The sequence below is a fragment of the Narcine bancroftii genome, chromosome 5 (assembly GCF_036971445.1).
Source record: "Narcine bancroftii isolate sNarBan1 chromosome 5, sNarBan1.hap1, whole genome shotgun sequence".
NCBI lineage: Eukaryota > Metazoa > Chordata > Chondrichthyes > Torpediniformes > Narcinidae > Narcine > Narcine bancroftii.
The window spans coordinates 84,192,268-84,214,911 of NC_091473.1; the positions used below are offsets into that span (position 1 = coordinate 84,192,268).

The 22,644-nt window shown below is 40.9% G+C and overlaps 1 protein-coding gene and 1 long non-coding RNA gene across 5 annotated transcripts in view; one reads left to right on the forward strand and one right to left on the reverse strand.

Moving 5' to 3' along the window:
• LOC138763655 (uncharacterized) overlaps nucleotides 1-22,644 on the forward strand; it is a 70,560-nt gene that overhangs the window by 30,376 nt on the left and 17,540 nt on the right. For 2 of the 4 annotated variants that reach the window (XR_011357700.1, XR_011357701.1), the window contains exons 2-3: nucleotides 4,420-4,580; nucleotides 4,917-6,137. This is a non-coding gene — a long non-coding RNA (uncharacterized lncRNA). Of the gene's footprint in view, nucleotides 1-4,419; nucleotides 4,581-4,916; nucleotides 6,138-22,644 lie in introns of those variants that run through there. The other 2 variants (XR_011357703.1, XR_011357702.1) reach the window with 2 other exon arrangements.
• Nucleotides 1-22,644, reverse strand: part of LOC138763648 (protein Niban 1-like) — a 145,050-nt gene that overhangs the window by 9,118 nt on the left and 113,288 nt on the right. The window contains exons 9-13 of the mRNA XM_069938166.1: nucleotides 16,735-16,922; nucleotides 15,291-15,452; nucleotides 14,230-14,340; nucleotides 9,945-10,052; nucleotides 318-429 (exon numbers count right to left, since the gene is read on the reverse strand). Coding sequence (XP_069794267.1) covers nucleotides 318-429; nucleotides 9,945-10,052; nucleotides 14,230-14,340; nucleotides 15,291-15,452; nucleotides 16,735-16,922 — 681 coding nt within the window. The remainder of the gene's footprint in view (nucleotides 1-317; nucleotides 430-9,944; nucleotides 10,053-14,229; nucleotides 14,341-15,290; nucleotides 15,453-16,734; nucleotides 16,923-22,644) is intronic.

Genomic DNA, 22,644 nt, shown 5'->3' on the forward strand with positions numbered 1-22,644 from the left:
TAAGGAAACTCAGTGAGAAATTTGGCATGATGCTTGAGCTATTTTTTCTAGCTACCTCGCAGCCAATTCTCAGCATCAATCCATTGCCTACCTACCTACCTTAACCTGTTTTCAGCAGGTGAGAAGGATACTTGCCACATTGTTTTTTCTCTCTTTAATGAAAGTAAAGAAATGTTGAGTATATCTATAGTTTAAATTACAAAAGGGCAGACGTTTCACTGCAATTGTTTTCAAGGTTGATTTTAGCTGCTATTTAATTCTTTACTCTGATGCATGGGCTCATTTGGTAGGGTCAATACAATGAGAACATCCTTTACCTTTGACCACTTCCCTGATAATGGTGTGAAGTAAAATTTCTTCATAGATATTCTCCACTTGAACGAGTTTTGTGTAGTCTGCAAAGATGTATTGCTCAAATTTCTGAAGTTCCTATTCAAGGAGAAAAAAAAAGTTTATGCTCAGTTCTTTGGTTAAAAAGTTAACTTCAACCCCAACCATCTGGTCTTTAGCACATTGTTGACTGCTGAGAAAATCTAGATTCTTGCATGTGATCTTAAATGGAGGAATGCTGAAAATATAACCTGGTAACCTTTGCAGCTAATTATTGTATCCTACCACTTCCCTCATTTTGTTATCTCACTGTTGTAAAATAACATTAAACTCATCAACACAGCCATTTCTTAACTCTTGAAGAATGAAAACAATTTTTAAATGAAATATACCAGGAACTGAGATTGTTTATACAATAAGTAGGAAACATTCATCTGTGAACTTTGCAAAATCATTATTAATTTATTTTAAATAATGAAGGGAAGTATTTTAGGTGTTAAGCAGGGATATCTATTATCCCACAACCTAATTTTAAAGTTAATAGGTCAACATTATGTCCATTTCTTAAATATTATCTTTTAGTTAATGACAACATTCTATATGGACTGAAAGAGAAATTCCGGTGATGGAGTAGTGGCCGGACGGTGAACTCCAGCCCTCTCCAGAAAAGTCGGGAAAAACAAGAGAAAACACAAAGGCACAGAAATAAAAGTTACAGAAAAGTGAGTATAAAGGTGGAAAGAAGATGGCGACAAAAAAAGAAAAATCGAAAGCAACGGTAAGAAGAGAGGAAGAGAAGACAAAGGAGGAAAAAGGTGAAGGCCATACCTGTCCGAAGAGGCCCGCTGCGGAGAGAGAAACCCGCTCCCTCAGGTCGGTAAATAATGGACTACAAAAATGGCTCGCAGAGCCGAGTAAAAGTGCGCAACCGCGCATGCGCGATGCGAATGAAAAAATACACACCGACGGGAGGGGGGACCAGCTGGGGAGTCGATCTCCACAGCCGGCAACGACAGCTGCAGAACACCTGCAGCAAGAAGAGACCACAGAAGACAATAGAAACAAGAAAGAAGAGGAGGAAAGGGCAACAAAGAAACAACAGATGGTCAACCCAGAGGAAGAAGAAGAGGAAGAGTATGGTGAAATAGAAGAAGAAAAGAAAGGCAAGGTAAAGGATATACTTGCTCTTATTAAAGGATACATGGAGTCATTTAAAGAATGGCAAACACAGGAATTTAAGGATTTAAGAAAAAGAATAAACAACACAGAAGAGAAAATAAATAAAATGGAGATGACCTTAACAGAAATGGGAAAGAAAATGGACAAGATGGTAGAGCGGGCAGTAGCAGCAGAAATGGAGGTAGAAGACTTAAAAAAGAAATTGGGGAAATCTAATAAAAAAACTAAAGAGACACAAGAACTACTAGCTCAAAAAATAGATACAATGGAAAACCATAACAGAAGAAATAACATAAAGATAGTGGGCCTTAAGGAAGATGAAGAAGGCAAGAATATGAGGGAGTTTATAAAAGAGTGGATCCCTAAGACCCTAGGATGTCCAGAACTACAGCAAGAAATGGAAATAGAAAGGGCACATAGAGTATTGGCCTCTAAACCACAACCACAACAAAAACCAAGATCTATTGTAGTAAAATTCCTAAAATATACTACAAGAGAAAAGGTACTGGAGAAGACAATGGAAAAAGTAAGAGAGGGCAACAAACCACTGGAGTATAAAGGGCAAAAAATCTTCATTTATCCAGATATAAGTTTTGAACTCCTAAAGAAGAGAAAAGAGTTCAATACAGCAAAGGCGATTTTATGGAAGAAAGGGTATAAATTTATACTAAAGCATCCAGCGGTATTGAAAATATTTATTCCAGGACAACAAAACAGACTATTCTCGGATCCAGAAGAAGCACGAAAATTTGCAGAACAATTACAAAAATAGACTGAGGGAGGAAGACGGGTAATGAGAGTTAAAATTATCACGATTGATATGTATGTGGGTAAAGACAAAAATAGACTGAGGGATGAAGACGGGTAATGAGAGTAAAAATGATCACGATTGATATGTATGCGGGTAAAGAGGTATAAGAGTGAATAGAGACAATGAGCATACATGAATGTATCTGTACTTAGAGGAAAATATAGATAGTATAGACAAGAATTAATAAGGGAAGGTAATGGAATAGAGAGAATAAGGAGGGAATTAAAAGAGTGACCTTTGTGACATATGAAAAGTGAAATCTTTTCTGGGGGAGGCGGGGTGGGGGGAAATAGCAGTCACTGCAAAATCAGTTGACACTTGCGAGTGGATTCGCAAATCCAAATGGAGAGGGGAGATGTGGTTGTCCGACAAGGGATAAAGGACAACTCAGGAGGTGAAGGGGAGATTGGGGATAAATAAGATAGAAATAGGAGAATAAGGAAAATGTTGGATGTTGTAGGAATGTTGTCTTATAAAGAGTTGAAAATAAGAAAACAGAAATGGAAAAGGAGGAAAGGTAATGATGGAAAAACGGAAAGAGAAGATAAACAAAATATAAAAGGGCTACGCTGAACTATATGTCTTTAAATATTAATGGAATACATAACCAAATTAAAAGGAAGAAACTACTAAATTTAAATGAATAAATGTATTCCATTAGAAAAAATAACATATTGGTTAAGAAATAATATTGAAATATTTGAACAAGTATAGGAGCCTTACATTAAATACAATAGCGAAAACCTACCGGGGACAAACATTACCTAAGTTGATGGAAGGAGAAGGAAAGAAAAGAATGGACTCAGTAGAATTTCTGATGTAATTTTGTTGAATGACAACATTGTCTGACTGGCTTAATGCAACCTAGATTGTATACCTAAAATGGATGAGAGGGGGGGGTGGGGGGGGTGGTTTGGGAGAAAAGGGTGGGGGAGAAAAAGTCACTGTATATGTGTGAAAAAGAAATAGTGTATATCATGGCTAATGTGATTTATGGTGTGAAAAAAAAAATTAAAAAAAAAGAATCCTAGCTTGCATTTGAGCCAAAATAAAAAAAATAAATCAAAAAAAAAGAGAAATTCCAAAGAACTGATTTGAATTTTTAGACTGCCTTGGAAGTTCAGTGTCCTGAATAAGTTGCAAATAAATCTGGCAGCAGTCCAAATTTCCTTCATCCCTGCAAACTCTATTTACACATTTGAATTGTTTTTTCCTTTTATCTGACAACTTGGGCCTAAGTTCAGTTTCCTTCCCCACAAAGTAATAGTAATCAGGCTTCTACTTCAAAGCTTCCTTTAATAGCCGAATATTGTCTGATTCCTATGGCTGCAGGGTGAAAGGAACACACTTTCCTTTCAAATATTGTGCTATATTAGTTGCCAAGCATTTTAAAAACTACAAAAGTAAATCAATTTAGCAGCAGTACACTGCACCTGCAGGGAATCTGAAATATAGAAAACACTGGAAAACTCAACCAGTCGAGCAGCACGAGTGGAAAGAGAAGCAAAGTTAACATGACAGGATGATTAGTTCAAAGGAAAAGTCTTCAATCCAAAATGTTTGAGGTGTTTTCCTTTCCAAAAATGATTTTGTTTTCATTTCATTATTTTAAATTGTTAAACTCAGTCTGAGTATCAAACACAGTCACGTGGCTGAGCAAAAGATGAGGTGGTGTTTGGAAAGCTTCATAAGATTTAGGAAGGCTCCCTTCACCAATAACATCTCTTTTAGCTTCAACCTTGCTCCACTACCCAATTCACCTCCCAAACCATGAAAAGCATTTCTGTTCTACAAGGAAAGCAAATAAAACAGGAAAATTCCTATTCTATTCACATGTATGTGCAGCAATATGTACATCAAATTGATATCCTGCAGTGATTTATAAATTGAACATGTTCCACAGCACCATAAACCAGGGATATGCAGCTGGTTTTAATTGAATTGTAAATGTACAAAAATAAGAATATTTGGGAATTTGTTTTGGATGCCCCTCCCTCATTCTCTTATATACTGGTTATCTTCCCCATGCAACCTGATGCAGAATCTTGACCTGAAATGTTAACCATCCCTTTGCTGATTGACCTGCTGTGTTCTTCCAGCAGTAACAACAACAAAGTGGAGTACAGAAGAGTGAAGAGGGACTTGTGGCTCAGGGCCAGGACAACAATCTTTCTCACAAGACCTAAGAGATGGTTGTAGACTTCTGGAGGAGGGATGGAGCTCACTCCCTGGTCTGCATCAACAGCTTTAAATTTTCGAGGTAAGCATCTGCAATAACTTGTCCTGGTCTATCCACGCTAATGTATAGGCTAAGAAAGTGCATCAGCACCTCTTCTTCCTCAGAAGCCTAAGGAAATTTGTTATGTCACTTGCATCCCTTAACAACCATTGAAAGCATCCTGTCAGAGTGCATTACTGCACAGTACAGGAACTGCTCTGCCCAAGATTGCAAGAACTGTGGAGAGTTGTGAATGTGGCTCAGTATTATCGCACATATCCCCATTCCCTCCATAGACTCCATCAATAACTCCCACTTCCTGGGAAAAACAGCCAATGTATTAAAACATTCATACTCTCTTCATCTTTTTTCATTTAGGAAGGAGAGTCACGAGTATTTGATCATGCACCACAATATTCAAGAACAATTTCTTTCTTGCTGTTATCAGACTTCTGAATGAATTCCAAAATAGTAAAGTTATGTTGGCTTTTCCTGTCTCAACTTTTCCTGTATCTCTCTGTAACTCTACACTTATGTAAATGAGCCTTACTTGTTCAACTATGTATAAGGATATCTACTAGTCTGCTTGCAAAACAACCTTTATCAGTGTCTCTTAGTACACGTTACAGTAAACCTGACTTGAACATCTGTAATCTCTTGTGTCTCGAAATGCTGGTATTGGGCTCCTGCATTTCCTCATGGGAAGTCTCCCTGCACAGCCTGCCCTAGGATGGAGCTGTGTAAGGACATTAGCCTGTCACCTTGATTAGAAAGAAAATGTTGCAGAGATTGGCATGGAGAAAATGATTTGTTTTTTATTCGAATTAAATGAGTATGTTAAATGTATCTTTGTTGAAGGATGCTTTTTTAGTTTTTTAAAAAAATATTACACTGGATATTACACAAAGATTTTGCTTCCTGAACACTTTGGGTGTATTTTTATGAATTTTAGGCTGCTGATCACAAAAATAATCTTAAAATGTTCCTATCACATACCTTTGTTTTTAGATACGTATCATCTATTTTTCCAATTTCCTGTCATATTTTAAGTCTACTAGTATATTGCCCACAAAGCAAGCTGTTTTGGTTAATCGAAGCATGCCTGGGCAAGCACTCAGTGCAGATGCTATGCAAATGTTGTCTTAGAGAAAGGCATTTAAAGATGTTGAGAATTTTCTTGGCAAGTACAGAGCACCAAACTACATCCAGCTGATTGACAACATGCTTCAAGCATCCAAAGCCATGAAGTGCAACATGTTATTGAAAATTTATTTTCTGCATTCGCACTTGAATGTCTTCCCGGCTGATTTGGTGCAGTCAGTGAGGAACGTGGTGAAGGATTTCACCAGGACATTGCGACCATGGAAAAGCAGTATCAGGGCAGCTGGAATCCATCAATGCTGGCTGACTATTGTTGGACACTGACACGAAAGACATCAGATGCTGAGTACAAATGAAAATCAGTGGCAAAACATTTTAGGTCAGTTGAACTAACGCAATGTGTCAGCATCATTATGCAATTAAACATTCTCCAATTTCTTACGTGATACAGCAAATATGAAATTACCTGAATGATGAAGGTGTAAAGGCACTGATTTACCACCGCTTACAAACAAATAAAGAATACACTCACTTGTTTCTTTCAGCACAGCATGAAGTCAACTTTTATTTTTTTAATTCACTGGACACATCATTGCATTCTTCAACTCCCCAAACACCATCCAGCTAAACTCCTCTGACCTTCTCATATGAGATCCTGACACTCTCACTCTGCTCCTCCTGAATCTGAGATTCATTACCCGTATGCTGACGCTTAACGCAGACACGCATGCGTGCTATTACCCTCATGCGTCGCATCACTTATGTCATCAGTGGTGATCAGCACCATTCTCGAACAAGGTAAGTATGTGACTGTGACAAATGAAAGGCTGTGGATGTTGTTTACATGGATTTTAGTATGGCCTTTGATAAGGTCCCACATGGGAGATTGGTCAGGAAGATTTAGACGCAAGGTATTCATGGTGAAGTAGTGAACTGGATTCGACGATGACTGGACGGGAGAAGACAAGATTGGTGGTGGATGATTGCTTCTCAGACTGGAGGCCTGTAACTAGTGATGTGCCTCAGGGATTGGTGCTGTTTGTCATCTATATTAATGATCTAGATCACACATGTCAAACTCTGGCCCGCGGGCCAAATTTGGCCCGCGATATAATTATATTTGGCCCGCAAGATCAGGCCCGCTGGCCGCCGCGCCAGTATAGCGCATGCACAGCTAATACTACAAATCCCAGAATGCATTGGCGTCAGCCCGCTAATCGTCCCCACCTCCTCTGTTTATGTTGCAGGGTCTCACCGTGGACTCTGGTTTTGGGGCCTGGCCGGTGTCAGGGGAAGCCAAGGCCGCTTCCCAGCGCCCAGAACCGGGGCCTTGGGCCTGACCTCGCCAGGACCGTTGCCCACTCCCATTTCCCCTCCCTGCTGCAGGCCGACCTGCGACTCATGGTGACGGGGCCGCTGATCTGCCGAGATGCCGCCCTGCAGCAAGAGCCGATGCCCCCGCACTGTCGTTGTCCAACCCGATCGCCTGCAAACCCCGCCCTCCTGCACACAGGCCTGAGTAAGGATTATGAACTTTAATCTCAGGATAAAATGATCTTCCAATAGTTTCATGTCACAGTGATAAATATATTCCTGGTTAAAAATGGTCCTGCACCTGGATACAAGCTCATTAGGCATAAAACTTGAAAAGTGTGTAAATCAAAGGATATCCGTACCAATGGAAAAGGGGCATGGCAAATAACCCTGCTAGAGTTCATGCCCACAATCAGTCACCCATTTGATTGTTTCAGGAATCATGTTATTCTCCCACATTCTCAATAGCCCTCAGATTTTACTATTCGACAGCACACTAGCAACATTTGATAAATCTTCTATAGAGAAATATTATTTATTGAATATTTTATTTCTCATTTGTTAATGCTTCTGGAAAGAGTTTATCCAAAACTATTATTAAACATTTATTTTAATAAGAAAAAGTTTAACATTACATATGTTGAAAGAAGAGAAAACATGCAGATGTTGTTGAAAATTTTCAATAAATATTTAGTTCTGCCCTCGACTTAGTCCAAGTTTTTAATTTTGGCCCTCCGTGAATTTGAGTTTGACACCCCTGATCTAGATGATAATGTGGTGAATTTGATCAACAACTTTACAGATGACACTCAAAGGCATCGTGGACAGCGAAGAAGGTTTTCAAAGTTTGCAGTGACTCCTGGACCAGCTCAAAAAATTGGCAGATGGAATTTAATTTATACAAGTGTGAGATGTTGCATTTTGGAAAGACAAACCCAGAAAGGACATACACAGTCAATGGTAGGGCACTGAGGAGTGCAGTAGAACAGAGGGATCCGGGAATACAGATACATAATTCCCTGAAAGTGGTGTCACAGGTAGATAGGATTTTAAAGAGAGTTTTTGGCATATTAAACAGTGTCCTTTATATAGCAAAGGTAAAAAAACAATCATTTCAAGCTTGGATCCTTCATCAAGGTATGGGAAAATGTCAGAAAGTGTCTGATCAAAGGAGTAGGCAGGGAAGGGGTGGTTGCAAGGCAGGAGGTGATAGGTGGAGAAGGGAGGAAGGGAACAGCAAAGATCAAAGGGAGGAGGGATAAGAACAGGGAAGGGAGGAGGGAGGGGGAAGTGGAGAGCATGGAAATCAGAGAAGTCAGGATTAATGCCATCTGGCTGGAGAGTGTCCAGATAGAAAATCAGGTATTGTTCCTCCAATTTGTGGGTGGTCCTGTTGGGACAAGGGAAAACCTTCACCTTCGCTCCACCCACTACAGTAACAGAGACCTCCCAGTAGCCAAACATTTCAGTTCTGTGTCATACTCCCACACTCACATTTCTGTCCATGTTTCTCCAGCTTTGTGTTTTTATTTCAACAACGGTGTCTGCAGGATTTTGTGTTTTACTTTTTAGTATATTGGCCTTCATAAATTAAAGTATTGAGTACATGAGTTGGGATGTTATGGTATAGTTGCATAAGACCAAATATGGAGTATTGTGTACAGTTTTGGTCACCTAATTACAGGAAAGATATCAATAAGATGCAGGTCCTTATTCCTTTATCCATAATTTCAAAATCAAAAACCGAACATTTTTTTTAACTGCATATACAGTATATTTTCTGGTTTTCTAGAGAGAGTGAGGAATGAATGTGACTCAGGCGGGCAAGCGGGGAGAGAGCAGCAGCGCGACTTGGGTGGGCAAGCAGGGAGAAAGCAGCAGTGCAGCTCAGGCAGGTGAGAGGGGAGAGAACAAGGAGAGTGGGGACAAGAAGAGTTGAAGCCCATCAAGCCACTGGGGCCAGAGGACGAATAGACCTGGGTGCTGAGCTTCATGGTCCAGGAAGAAGGAGAGGTGAGCCAGTGCTGAGGAGAAGGTGGTGCTGGAGGGAGAGAAGCCGAGGGGATGCAGAGTTCGAGCAGCAGCAAGAGCCAGGCCCGTGGGAGGAGCAGGTGGTGAGAATCCCCCAGCAGCTGACCCAATAGAGAGACCAGATGATGGGGAGTAGACCAATGGTAGCCGAGCCACACCAGAAGGAGGCAGACAAGGACACAGCAGAGCCCGGCATGGTAAGCCTCTATTTATTTTCATGTGGGATCAATGACCATCTTCATTACCCATAATCCCCCAGGCAGCTGGAACCACTCTGAGCTTCCCAGAGCGGTTTCAGCTGCATGAGGGATTATGGGTAATGAAGATGGCCATTTCTCGTTGAACCAGCTTCACTGCAGTGTCAAAAAATGTGAAAAAGGACTTGTGTTTTGCGTGAATCTGTATCATCATTTTAATTCTATAATCCAGAATAATTTAAATACCGAGATAAAAGGATAAGCACCTGTGGAAAGAATGCAGAGAAAATTTACTAGGATGTTGCCTGAACTTCAGGAACTGAGTTGCAGGGAAAACAGGTTAGGACTTTATTCCCTGGAGTGTAGAAGAATGAGGGGAGATTCTATAGAGGTATTTAAATTTATGAGGGGATAGACAGAGTAAATATAGGTGGGCTTTTTCCACTGAGAGGAGGTGAGATAAAAGCCAGAGGACACGGGTTAAGGGTGAAAGGGGAAAGTATCTCAGAAAGGCTAGTGCTTTAAAAAAAAATTACACGCAACAGTTTGCGGCGTAAAATTACTTTCTTTTTGACAGTCAATTTACATAACGCTTTTCTCATATCTGCTTGTTTGATGGGATTTTTTGTGGGTGTGTCAGCCTCCATGTCAAGAGAAACAATGTGGTAAGAGCAGAATTTAGGAAAATTACCTTCATATCATAATCTATTGTTGCACGTGATTCGACTGCGTTGTAACAGGTTAAATGTTTTGTGTTACTTACACGCTTATAACTTGGTGCCAATGTTTTCTGCAGCGTTGGCAATGTAATCTGCACCAGGGCTTCCTGGAATAACTTCTTCCTTACTGTGCTGCTGTCATGGTCATATTGCTGGGAGAGAGAATGTTTGAACTCTTTACAGAATCTCAAAATATGCCATGCACAAAGCAGAATTAAATACCAAATTAATTATATTAATTCACAATATTCAGATATATTCATTCTATGTTAAAGATAACTCTATTCTGTACATAAACATGAGTATTAAGTTTCTTATTACAAATTACAGAACCAGGTGAGGATTTATGGTACAAATGGCTTGTGTTCCATCTGACATGTGGCATCCCTCCGACATGTGGCATCCCTCCATTGACTCTCCCTTGGTAGATATGCCAGATATTTGGATTCGAATTAGGAAATTCATCAGCATTATGAAAATGGTGCAAGAAACAAAAAGATTAAACATATAAAATTGAATCTTTGGGCCATAAGTCAGAGCCACTAGTTGTAAAAGAAGCACAAAAAAAATTGCAGAATTCCTTAAAAGCCTTTAATTCTGTAGATTAACTTTCTGACTCACTCCAACACTAAATACATAATTTGCAAACTATGATTTACACTTTTAATCTTACAAACTTGCTTATCAGGTGATTTTTGTGAAAGATGTCCATGTCCCCTTTTACATTTTCCAATGCAATCAGTACACATTGTAAACTATCTATTTATACATATAAAACCACGTTATAATGTGATAGTTTCGGTCCAAATAAAAGCATTGTGATAAAAGCGGGGTCATGCTAAATTGTGGTTTCAATAAATCATCGCAATTACAGTTCAAATTTAATCACAAAATCACTTTTAGAGAACTGACTGTCCCTGTGGCAGCCTGCTGTCCCTGCTCCTGGTGGCAGCATGATGCCAGAGTCCAGTGATTCATCACGTTATATCAGGATTCATGTTAAATAGGGGTTCCAGCACGCACGTGCACACACGCACACACACTTATCAAAATGATTATCCATTTCGGATAATCGGAGTGGTACTGTGTGTGTATAGCACATATATATTTATATCCAAAGTTCCAGGTTTCCATAATGATTTGTGTTGGGGGAAAGAATCCTTCCTAATTATACATTTCACCTTAATATTATAATGATTTTTCTTTATTATGAAGTCAGCCTCTGAATAAAGAAATTTTCCTCTTTTAATTCAGTATGACCATCTTCCAACTTTTAAGACTGAAAGGTTTACAGTTTATGTTTATGTAACCTGCCCTAATATTTTATATCTTGTTATAATTCACAAGATCACAAGATAAAGGAACAGAAGTAGGCCACTTGGCCATCGAGTCAATTCCATAACTCTACCCTAATCTGAACTATAACTCACACCAAGCTCCAATTGCCAGTCTTTCCCCCATATTCTCTGATGCCCCAACCAATTAGATACATCAATCTCCTGATTAAATTCTACCAGTGATTGGGTCGCCATTTCTGTATACGGCAATGAGTTTCACAAATCCATGACCCTTTGACTAAAGAAGTTTTTTCTCATCTCTGTTCTAAATGGATAACTTCTAATTTTAAGACTGTGCCTCCTTGTCCTTGATTCACCCACCAAGGGAAACATCTTATCTATATCCACTCTGTCAAAACCTTTCAAAATTCAAAATGTTTCCATGAGATCCCTTCTCATTCTTCTATACTCCAATGAATACAATCCAAGAGCTGCCAAACGTTCCTCATACATTAGCCCTTGCATTCCAGGAATCATCTGAGTAAATCTTCTCTGCACCCTCTCCAACAACATCCCATCCTTTCTAAGATAAGGGGCCCAAAACAGCACATAGGACTCCAAATGAGGACTCACCAGTGCCCCATAGTCTCATTAACACCTCTTTACTCTTATGCACTATTTCTCTTGAAATGAATGCCAACACAGCATTTGTTTTCTTTACTACTGATCCAACTTAGTCACTAACTTTTAGGTTTCCTTGCACAAGGACGCCCATGTTCCTTTGCAATTCCAAGGTTTGAATTTTCTCCCCATCCAGATAGTACTCTGCCTGTTTATTTCCTCTGCCAAAATGCAGAACTGTACATTTCTCAACATTGTATCTCATCTCCCATTTTTTTTGGCCAGTCCCCTAAGCTGTCTATATCCTTCTGCAACTTTTCGGTTTCTTCAACACTTCCTGCTCTGCTCTGTCTTGGTGTCATCTGCAAATTTGGCCACAAAATCATTCAATCCACATTCCAAATCATTAATATAAATTGTAAACAGTAGTGGCCCCAAGATCAACCCCTGCAGAACACTGCTTGTTACAGCCAGCCAATCTGAACAGGATCCCTTTATTTCAACCCTTTGTTTCCTGCCTATCAGCCAATTTTCTATCCAATCTAATATTGTGTCTGTAATTCTCATTAAGCAGCCTCACATGCAGCACCTTATCAAAAGCCTTCTGAAAATCAAATATACAACATCCACAACCTCCCCTTTGTCCATCATATCTAAGATTTCTTTAAAAAATTCTAATAGGTTGGTCAGGCAGGATCTACCTTTCCAAAAAACCATGCTGACTGGATTTATCCTGTCATGCATAACCACGTCCTTGAGGATCAACTCTCATGCCTTCTCAACCACTGACATCAGACTAATGGCCTATAGTTTCCTTTTTTCTGTTTCCCACCTTTCTTAAACAGTGGAACCACATTTTTAACCTTCCACTCCTTTGGAATCATGCCAGAGTCTATTGATTTCTGGAAAATCTTCACTAATGGATCCACAATCTCCAAAGCTACCTCTTTTAGAACCTATGGGTGCACCTCATCCGGTACAGGAGATTTATCAACCTTTAATCTATTCATCTTGCCTAGCATTATTTCTCTAATAATCCTAACTGCACCTAATTCTACTCCCTGAAACATTTGTATGTCAGGTATATTGCTAATATCTTCCACAGTGAAGAATGATGTAAAATATTGATCAAGTTCCTCTGCCATCTCTTTATTACCCATTATCATTTCCCCAGGATCGTTTTCAATTGGTCCCATGTCTATATGTGTATGTCTCTCTTTTACTCTTTATATATTTTAAAAACTCAGTATCCTTTTTTATATTGTTTACCATTCTCCTTTCATAATTCATCTTTTCTTTCCTAATGACTTTCTTTGTCCCTTTCTGTAAGTTTCTAAAAGATTCCCAGTCCTCTGTTTTCCCCCTAAATTTAGCTTCCTTGTATGCCCTCTCCTTAACTTTCACCTCTTTTGTTAGCCACATTGATGCCATCTTTCTGTTGACAAATTTCCTTTCCCTTGGAATATATCTATCCTGCATAATAGCTTCCAATTCTGCTCTGCTATCCCTCCGACTAGTTTGCTTTTCCAGTCATCTTGAGCCAGTTCCTTTCTCATGCTACCATAATTTCCTTTATTCCACTGAAAAACTGAATCACCTGATAACAGTGATTCAGAGCCTTATTTCGTCCAAAACTCTATTTTTCTCCCACAGATGCTATCTGAACTAACAAGTATTTTCAACACTTTCTGTTTATGTTTGCCCAAGAAATTTCAGTTGTCAATGCAGCTCTTCCCCCTCTGTAGATGAAAACACATAAAGTTTTAACCTTTTCATCCTCCCCATCCCTCCATCTGCACTATCTGCTGCCTTGAAAAAGCAGCCAACATATTAATGTTATTATCCCAACCCAATGATACTCTCTTCTCCCTTGTTAAGTCTGGAAGAAGATTCACAACTTGGAAATCACACAGCACTAGATTCATGGATAATTTCTTTCCCATTGTCCAGAATGAATCTTGCTTTGGTAAAAATAATGTTGTCCATATTCCATTCTAAATGACCCCTCTCTGTAATTCAGTACTGTATTTTTATTTGCTGTATTTATAAGATGACTTGCACAATGGCATGCAAAACAAACCTCACCACATGTGACAATGAACTTGAACACATTTCCTTCAATGGCCTCTATGTAATTTTTTGCTTCCGTCTGGACAAGTGTTTGTTGTTTCTACTACTTTGCTGCCACCTGCAGGTTGAAGACACATCTCTTCATTCAGCCAGCTCTTTGAAAATCCATGCTGAGAACCACCATTGGTATCATGTCACTAAATGACATATCTTGGTGCTAAATAGTTGGCTCGATTAACTTGTCTTTCAATATAATCACATTTAATAAAATTCATAAGAACATTTCTTTGAAAATTCAACGCAGTAGTTAGATTTAATTTAAAAACATCGCTAATTTTGCTTCTCTTAATGGCATAGTTACCTTTAACACTCGTTGCTTAACCTTTTCAATGGATGTTATGGTTTTTGACGTCTTGGCCGACAGTGAGTCAGACAACAGTTTATCAAATGTGTAGACTGCATTGTCCATCAGCTGAAGAAAATTGACATTAAGTGAGAATGAAAAGGGAACAAAGTTAAACCACTCAGTACAGTTACCATACACATGTGAAATCTATAAAAGAGTAAAATTCATATAAAGTTTAAATCTAAGACACCACACATAATACAGACAATTATAAAGAACCTTAGAAACTGCTGACCCTAGCTGAACAAGGATAAATAGTTTCCACACTCAGTTCTACCAAGCTAAGCTTTCTGGTCTTCATCGACATAACCATATCAAAGCAAGGTTGGCTTATTGTTTGTTGACCCTTGGTTGCTCAGACACACATCAGTTTCTCGTATCTCCACCTAATTTACAAGGTCAGAAACTCAAGCCAATGCACAAATCTGCAATTCAAATTGTTTTGTTCTAGAGACATTGCTCCATTCTTTCCCTGCTGCCGAAGCCCTGCAAAGTAAATTCACAATCTATGACTTCTTTAAAAATCCTCTCTTCACTACAAATTGCCTTTGTTTCATCTGTACTATTTAATCTACGTTGCAGCATGTCAGTAGAGGTTCTTCTTTTAAATTTACTTTGTTTTAGTCATTCACTCGCTTTGATTACAAAGGTGTCCCAAAAATATATTTTTCATTGATAGTGTGTTCATTGGCATGACATGGCAGCAATAGGGATGCTGCAACTGACTTTCTATTTTTAGGTCTTTTAGCAAAAATCACCCAAGATTATCATGGACAATTGGCAGATGTGGCACATTCTATAGGATGCAAACACATTAACAGCCCCCCAGTACTCAGGTGTTAACGTAACATGTCAATATCAATTTTAAGATCCCCTTGTACTCTTGAGGGTAAGTGTTGTGCCATTCAGTACATACTGCACCAATAGAATTATTCTTAATATTGTTCATACAACTGGAGTATGACAGAAGCCCTTTGGAAAATCTGATAGTTTTCAAGTAAACCACCATGACAAACCTCTTGCATGAAGTTTTGAGTTGTTTGAACAAGCCATTCTGTATTAGTGAACTTGAAACGGTTCTTTAACTCCTGCAGCTGGTCTTGAAGAGGGCTGACTTTATTATAGCAAAACTGCATCTTCACAGCACTAAAAGGAAGGTTCATTAGCTGGCCTAAGTGCTGAAGAAAAGAAAAAGAAACAATGTCATAAGCTGAGAACTTAGCAGGAAGTACCTTAATGAGATTTAGGCTTTTGTTGATCAACTCCACATACAAGAATGTGACAGAGAAGCAGGAGATGACCATTCAGGCCCTCACACCTATGTCATTCAGTCAGATCCAATATTAATCATGATCGGCCATCTATATAAACTCAATTATTATCTACTAATGAAAAAATTACAGGACGACTTAGAGCATTGGAAAGACTTACCACTAACACTAATAGCAATATTAATCATGAACTTGGCTGATTTTCTATCTCATCCCCTCTGATAACTCCATATCTTTTCATTTTCTTATGTCCAGCACTCTTGGGTGGAGAATTCCAAAGGTCCACTACTCTTTGGATGAAGAAATTTCATCTCTCCTCAGTCCTAAATAGTTGACCTCTTATTTTCAGATGGGTCTGGAAACCCTAGTCAAGAGAATTACCATCCCTGCAAGTACTTTGTCAAAATCTCTTAAAGATTATGCTTCATATGTTTCAAGAAAATTACTTCTTATTCTTTTAAACTATGCAAAGGATAGGGGCAGCCCCCTGTTACTCAGGACTCAACGTAAGAGCCACCTCCTTATTCCTTTCTCTTTCTGGCCAGTTCACAGTCCAAACAAGCGTATTGTCTCCAATGCTGCCCACCCTGACCTTCTTGAATAACCTCTTGTGTGGTCCCTTGCTGTAAACCTTCTACAAATCCAAATCTTCCTAAGTAAAGCACAATGCTGGCTCAAGCCTGAAACGTGGTTATATATTTTTAAAAGACACTGTTTGACCTGGTAAGTTTCTCCAGCATTGTGTTTTACTTCAACCACACCATCTGCAGACATTTGTATTTTACTTCCAAATCTTACTAATCCTTTATTATGTTTTAAGTTTCCTTGCAAAATACATGTAATAGATTCCTGCAATTTTCCTCGTGTGGAGGTCAGGCTAACTGGCCTATTATTCTCAACATTCTCACCCCTCCCTTTCTCATGTAGTTGGATTGTAAGATAGTGAGCCTGCTTTATAAGGCTGAACCTGCCAGCCACTGTTCAGCACCTTTCTGTTACATACAGCTGTTGTCAGGTAGTGAAACAGGCAACAATGTTGAACCAATTCAAAACAAGTCTGATTGGAAGTGGGTGGGGAGGGAAGTGAAATGAGAGCATGGAGTAGTGGTAATGCAGCCTGCAATGCAAGTAACTTTATCAGAAGCCGAGGTGTGGAGGAATCAGAGCAGAATCATGCGAGAACATTTACCTCCTTCAGTTTATCAGCGTCGCTGCCATTCTGATATTTTGTGCTCAGTTCATTGACCTCATTTTCAAAGAGGGCACGGACTTCGCTGAATCCTGAACTGACGAGGCCCATCAGCTCCTCCAGTATCGAAGCCAGGTAGGGTTGAATGTCTTCAAGGCAGCACTGCTCAGCCTTCTCAGTTACTGTTGCTGAAACAAAGATTCCCCCGATTCAATAATTATGCACCTGTTACTTTGTCCTTCTGTGACTTTTTTTTCTCTGGCATTTGAACCCCTTTCCCAAGTAATATATTGTTACTTGATTGATAATCTGAGAGCAAACCAGAGGATGAGGACAGGTGGATGGAGTGTAGAATAAAGAGAAGCAGAGGAGACAACTCACGGGATTGTGACCACGGTGACGGACCAGTGAGGGGGTTCTGCGGCTGAAAGACCCACGCATGCGGCGGGCTGCTGGCAACTAGAGGCAAGGAACCCTCAGAAGCTGGGGGCTGCACAGTCTGCGGACTGCTGGAGACTGCCTTGCATCAGAACTAGGATGCGAGGGGGTGCCGAAGGCACTGAGGGGGTTCCTGACCATGTCAGAAGTTTGGATCTCGAGCTTGGGCTGTCAATGGTTTGGACTGGACTCTGTGGCTGCGGAGGCTGCAGAAGTGCTGGAGGCAAATCTACGGACACTCAGTGACTCTGGGGGACTTTGCTTCTCTTTCCCTGACTGTAAGAGGCACTTCAATCAATTTCTGCCAATGACAAATCTTCTAGCAGACAAGAAAAATTTCATGCAATATGACACTGTTTTATTACAATGACAATAAATTGAATCATGAATCTTGAAGATGGATAAAGCAAGGAAGAAACACAAATTCTGCAGATACTGGAATCTTGAACAGTCGAAGAATTGCTGGAGGAACTTTATTAAGATTAGAGGTCTCCATTTCTCGCACCTTCTGTTCTATCATCTTCCCAGCTTCTTTCCCCCTTTATATATGTAATATCTTGATAAAGGGTTTTAACCCAAAACATTCACTATTTCTACCCATGGATGCTGTCTGGCCTGCTGAATTCATCCAGCAATTCTTTGTCAGGTAAAACAAAGCATTTCTTCACCAGGTGTTTGCCTGTAAAATAACCTGTTTCTCCAAGAATATTCCAAGAGAATGCTTTGTGAAGTGAAGGTCACACTTCATGAGCCTAAATGAGTTTTTTGAGGAGGGAACAAAAGAAATTGATAAGGGTAGGGCTGTAGATGTGGTCTACATGGATTTTAGCAAGGCATTTGACAAGGAGACTCATCCAGAAAGCCATGAGGCATGGGATCAGTGGAACCTTGGCTGTGTGGATAAAAAAATTGGCTTGTAGGAAAAAAGCAGAGAGTAGTAGTGGAAGGAAAGTATTCTGCCTGGAAGTCGGTGACTAGTGGAGTGCCACAGGGATCTGTTCTGGGACCCCTGCTGTTTGTGATTTTTATAAATGACCTGGATGAAGAGGCGGAAGGGTGGGTCAGTAAGTTTGCGGATGACATGAAGGTTGGAGGAGTTGTGGATGGAGCTGAAGGTTGTCGAAGGTTAAAAGCGGATATAGACAGGATGCAGAGTTGGGCAGAAAAGTGGCAGATGGATTTCAATCCAGATAAATGTGAGGTGATGCATTTCGGATGAACAAACCAGGTCTGAGAACAGGGTTAATGGTCGGTTACTTAAGAGTGTGGATGAACAGTGGGTCACCGCACAAATCCCTCAAGTTCACCACACAAATTGATAGAATAGTTAAGAAGGCCTATGGGACGCTGGGCTTCATTAATAGGGGTATTGAGTTCAGGAGTAGAGAGGTCATGTTGCAACTCTACAAATCTCTGGCAAGACCTCAGAGTATTGTAAGGAAGTAAATCATGAAAATCTGCAGACTGTGGTTGAAGTAAAAATACAAAATGCTGGAGAAGCTCAGCAGGTCAAACCATGTCCTTCATGTTGTAAATGTAAAAATACATAAGCGACATTTTGGGCTTGAGCCCTTCATCAAGGTACAAGAGAATGCCGAAAGGAGTCCAAACAAAAAGGTAGTGGGAGAGGGGTGTGGCAAAGACAGGACATGATAGGAGGAGAAAGGAGAGAGGGGACACTAGCGATCGGGGGAGGAGGAATGGCTGGGTGGATAAGGGGAAAGGGAGGGGATAAATGGAAAGATAGGAAAGGGAAAGGGGGAGGGGAAAGAAAAGGTGAGCAATTTTAGCAGAGAAGTCAATCTTAAGGCCATTTGGCTGGAGAGGTGCAGATAGAAAATAAGCTGTTCCTCCAATCTGTGGTGGTCAGGGTGCAATAGTACACAAGGCCATGTGAGTCTGAGAATGTGACCCAGAATTGAACTGGGAGGTCATTGTTGTTGCAGATGGAGAGGAGGTGCTCAGTGAAGCAATCTCCCAATCTGCAAACAGTCTCTCCGATGTAGAGAAAGCCGCAAAGTCCTGTGGATATACAAGTGAAGTGTTGCTTCACTTGAAAGGCCTGTTTGGGGCCCTGGACTGTGGTGAGGGAGAAGGTGTGGGCCCAAGTTTAGCACCTCATGCGGCCACGTTGGAAGGTGTTGGGGGGGGGGGACCGCGAGAGGTGGGGAGGAATGAGTGCACAAGGAAATGATGGAGGGAGTGGTCCCTGCAGAAGGTCGAGAGGGGAGGAGAAGGAAAAATGTGTCTGGTGGTGGGATCCTGTAGGAAGTGCAGGAAATTTCAGCAGATAATGCTTTGGATGTGGAGGCTGGTAGGTGAGGATGAGGAGGATTCGATGTTTGTGCCTGGAGGCAGAGGGGACCAGGGCAGATGTGGGGGAAATGAAGGAGATGCAGGTGAAGGTTGAGTCGATGGTGATGGAGAGGAAGCCACATTTGTGGAAGAAGGCAGGCATTTCGGAAGATCTAGACTGGAAGACCTCATCTTGGGAATGGGGGAATTGAGAGAAAGGAATGGAATCCTTGCAGGGGACAGGGTGTGAGGAAGTGTAGTCAAGATAGTTATCATCTCCTGCTTTTGCCACCACCCCTCTTCCTACCTTTTTGTTTGAACACCTGCCAACAGATTCTTATACCATTTTTTTGGAAAATTTTATTTAAATTTTCACATAATTGTTCAAAATACTAATAATTAATACATAGTGATTTAAACCCCCACTCCCCCCTATAGAATTCAACCTGTAATGTCAGTTAAGTATTTTTATCTTTGCTACATAAAGGACACAGTTTGACCTGCTGAGCTACTCCAGCATTTTGTGTTTTTTACTTAGAGTATTGTGTTCAGCTTGGTCACCTCATTATAGGAAGGATGTGGAAGCTATGAAGAGGGTGCTGAGGAGATTCACCAGGATGTTGCCTGGATTGGGAAACAAGTCTTAAGAGGCAAGGTTAGCAGAACTGGGACTTTTCTCTTTGGAGAGTAGAAGGATGAGAGGAGACTTAATGGAGGTCTACAAGATAATGATAGGCATATAGCCACTTTCAGGTGCCCTCAACACCCGACTGTAAAGCAGCCTATTGTACTCCTATGCAGCTGTCGGGTGGCCACTTGAAAGTGGAGATCTTGGCCAGGAGGTTTACCTAACTAACCCTTCTCCTATAGGTATAATATCCTGCTCCAAGAATCCCCCATTGCACCTGAAAGCAGCTCAGACAAAGCTGCTAGCAGCTTTCAGGTGCCTAGCAGGGGGTGGGCTGTTGACAGTCAGCTGGAGACCCGCCGACAGCCCCGCTGCCGGCACATACCCTCCCCGCTGCGGACACCTACCTTCCCTGCTGCCTGACAGTCCCCCAGCGTGGGACTATAGGGCTGGGGCGGCCGGCGGGGGACTATGGGGCTTACGCATGCACACAAAATCCTGCTAAATTTAAAAAGTGAGAGCTTTCAATAAGTCAGGATACTCGGGGACGGCTGCCCCAGCCCCGTACTCCCCCGCCGGCCACCCCAGCCCTGTACTTCCACCCCCCCCCCCCCCCAGCTGCCCCAGCCCCATACTCCCCCACTGGGCGCCCCAGCCCTGCAGTCCCACGCCAGGGGCTGTCAGGCAACGGGGAGGCGAGCTGTCAGACTGATGCCCCTGCCTGGACTCAGGAGCCAGCGTTTGCTCTGTGGTCCCTCTCCCCGCTTCACACCTTTCAGATGGCAGAACACCATCTTCAGTACTGCCACCTGAACTCTCTTCGCAGACACTTGCAGCCTGCTCCGGAGCTGCATTCTCCAGGCGATTCCACCTGAAAGCGGCTACAGATAGGGTGGACAGCCAGCACCTGTGTCTCAGGGCAGGAATAGCAAACACCAGAAGACATATGTACAAAGTGAAGGAAGGGAAGTTTAAGGGAGACATCAGGGGTACGTTTTTTTATGCAGAGTGTTGTTGGTGCCTGAAATGCCTTGCTGGGGATGGTGGTGGAAGCTGAAACATTAGAGGTATTTAAGAGACTCTTAGACAGGCACATGGATGGAGGAAAAGTGGAGGGTTACAAAGTAGGGAGGGTTTAGCACTTTTTTTTAAGGCAGGAGTATATGGTTCGGTACAACATCGATGGACAAATAGCCTGTACTGTGCTACAGTGTTTTCTGTTCACAGAAAGGATGCGGTTAATAGATTATTTTAATATGAGAAGATATTTCCAATAGCAGTATACTAACATTGAAATAAATTTGCTGTTTTAACTCCAACAAGTTCTGTATCAGCAAATCTCATTTCCCTGATCTTTACCAATAGCTCTTATTTCTTCTCTGGGAAATAAAGATGAGTTCTCATTCTCTGATCATTTCCATCTTTACACAAAGATCTTGTCTCTGCTCTATACTTCCTTGAGTCAGGTGACTGTGACTGCAGGCTTATGGTTGACTCATGAAAGGAAGAATGTACTGGAACATTGCAATAAACATCCAAAAACCATTATTTTAACAATTACAACTTTTCACTATTTTTGAATTTAAAACTAGGCAAGCAAATGTGAAGTATCTCTGTGTCATTATGGCCAAAGTACCATAATGTGCATTCAACTTTGGAAGACTATGGAGAGGTCTCTGGGTATGATCAATTGGGATAAGAGTGAAGTCATGCCACTTACTAAGGGGGATTATCATCAATATCAAGAGAATAGTCATTTGAAGTGGCCACAAAACAGGATCAAATATTTAGGAGTTAGGGTGGACAATAACCTAATTAATTTATATAAGTTAAACTATACCCCCTTGATCAGGAGAACGAAGAGAACTTAAATAGGTGGAAAGCCCTGCCTATCACACTGGTGGGCAGGGTCAACTGTATTATAATGAATGTGTTGCTGAGACTTCAGTACCTCTTCCAGAATTTGCCTGTGGTGCTGCTCCAGGATTCTTTCAGAACTTACATGTTAGACGGTCTTTTTGTGGAATGATAAGATAGCTAGAGTCTCTGTGGAAAAACTAACATGGAGTTTAAGGTTACCAGACTTTAAGAAATATTATTGGACAGCCCAGTCGAGGTATATTGCCTCACTATTTGAGGGGGGACGTGCACCATCCTGGACACAAATTAGTCTGCACATGCTGGGTGAAAAGGCAGCAGGAAACTTTATTTACAAGTGGGACACTAAATTATTATCTGGTAAAAAAGACAGCACCATATTAAAACACATAATTTCTATATAGAACAAAATTAATCAATACATAGGGTCTACAGTGGGGCTGTCCCCAAAAATGCCCCTGACTTCGAATAGATTAGTCGCATTGACAGTGGACAACAAGATCCTGGACATCTGGTGCCGAAAGGTGATCACGTGTATTGAGGACTGTTAAGAGCGGGGGCAACTAATGTCATTTGAGCAACTTCAAAATAAATATGATTTGTCAAATAAGATGTTCCTCTGCTACCTTCAGATAAGATCTTTAAGAGACAAATTAGGTCCATCCATTACC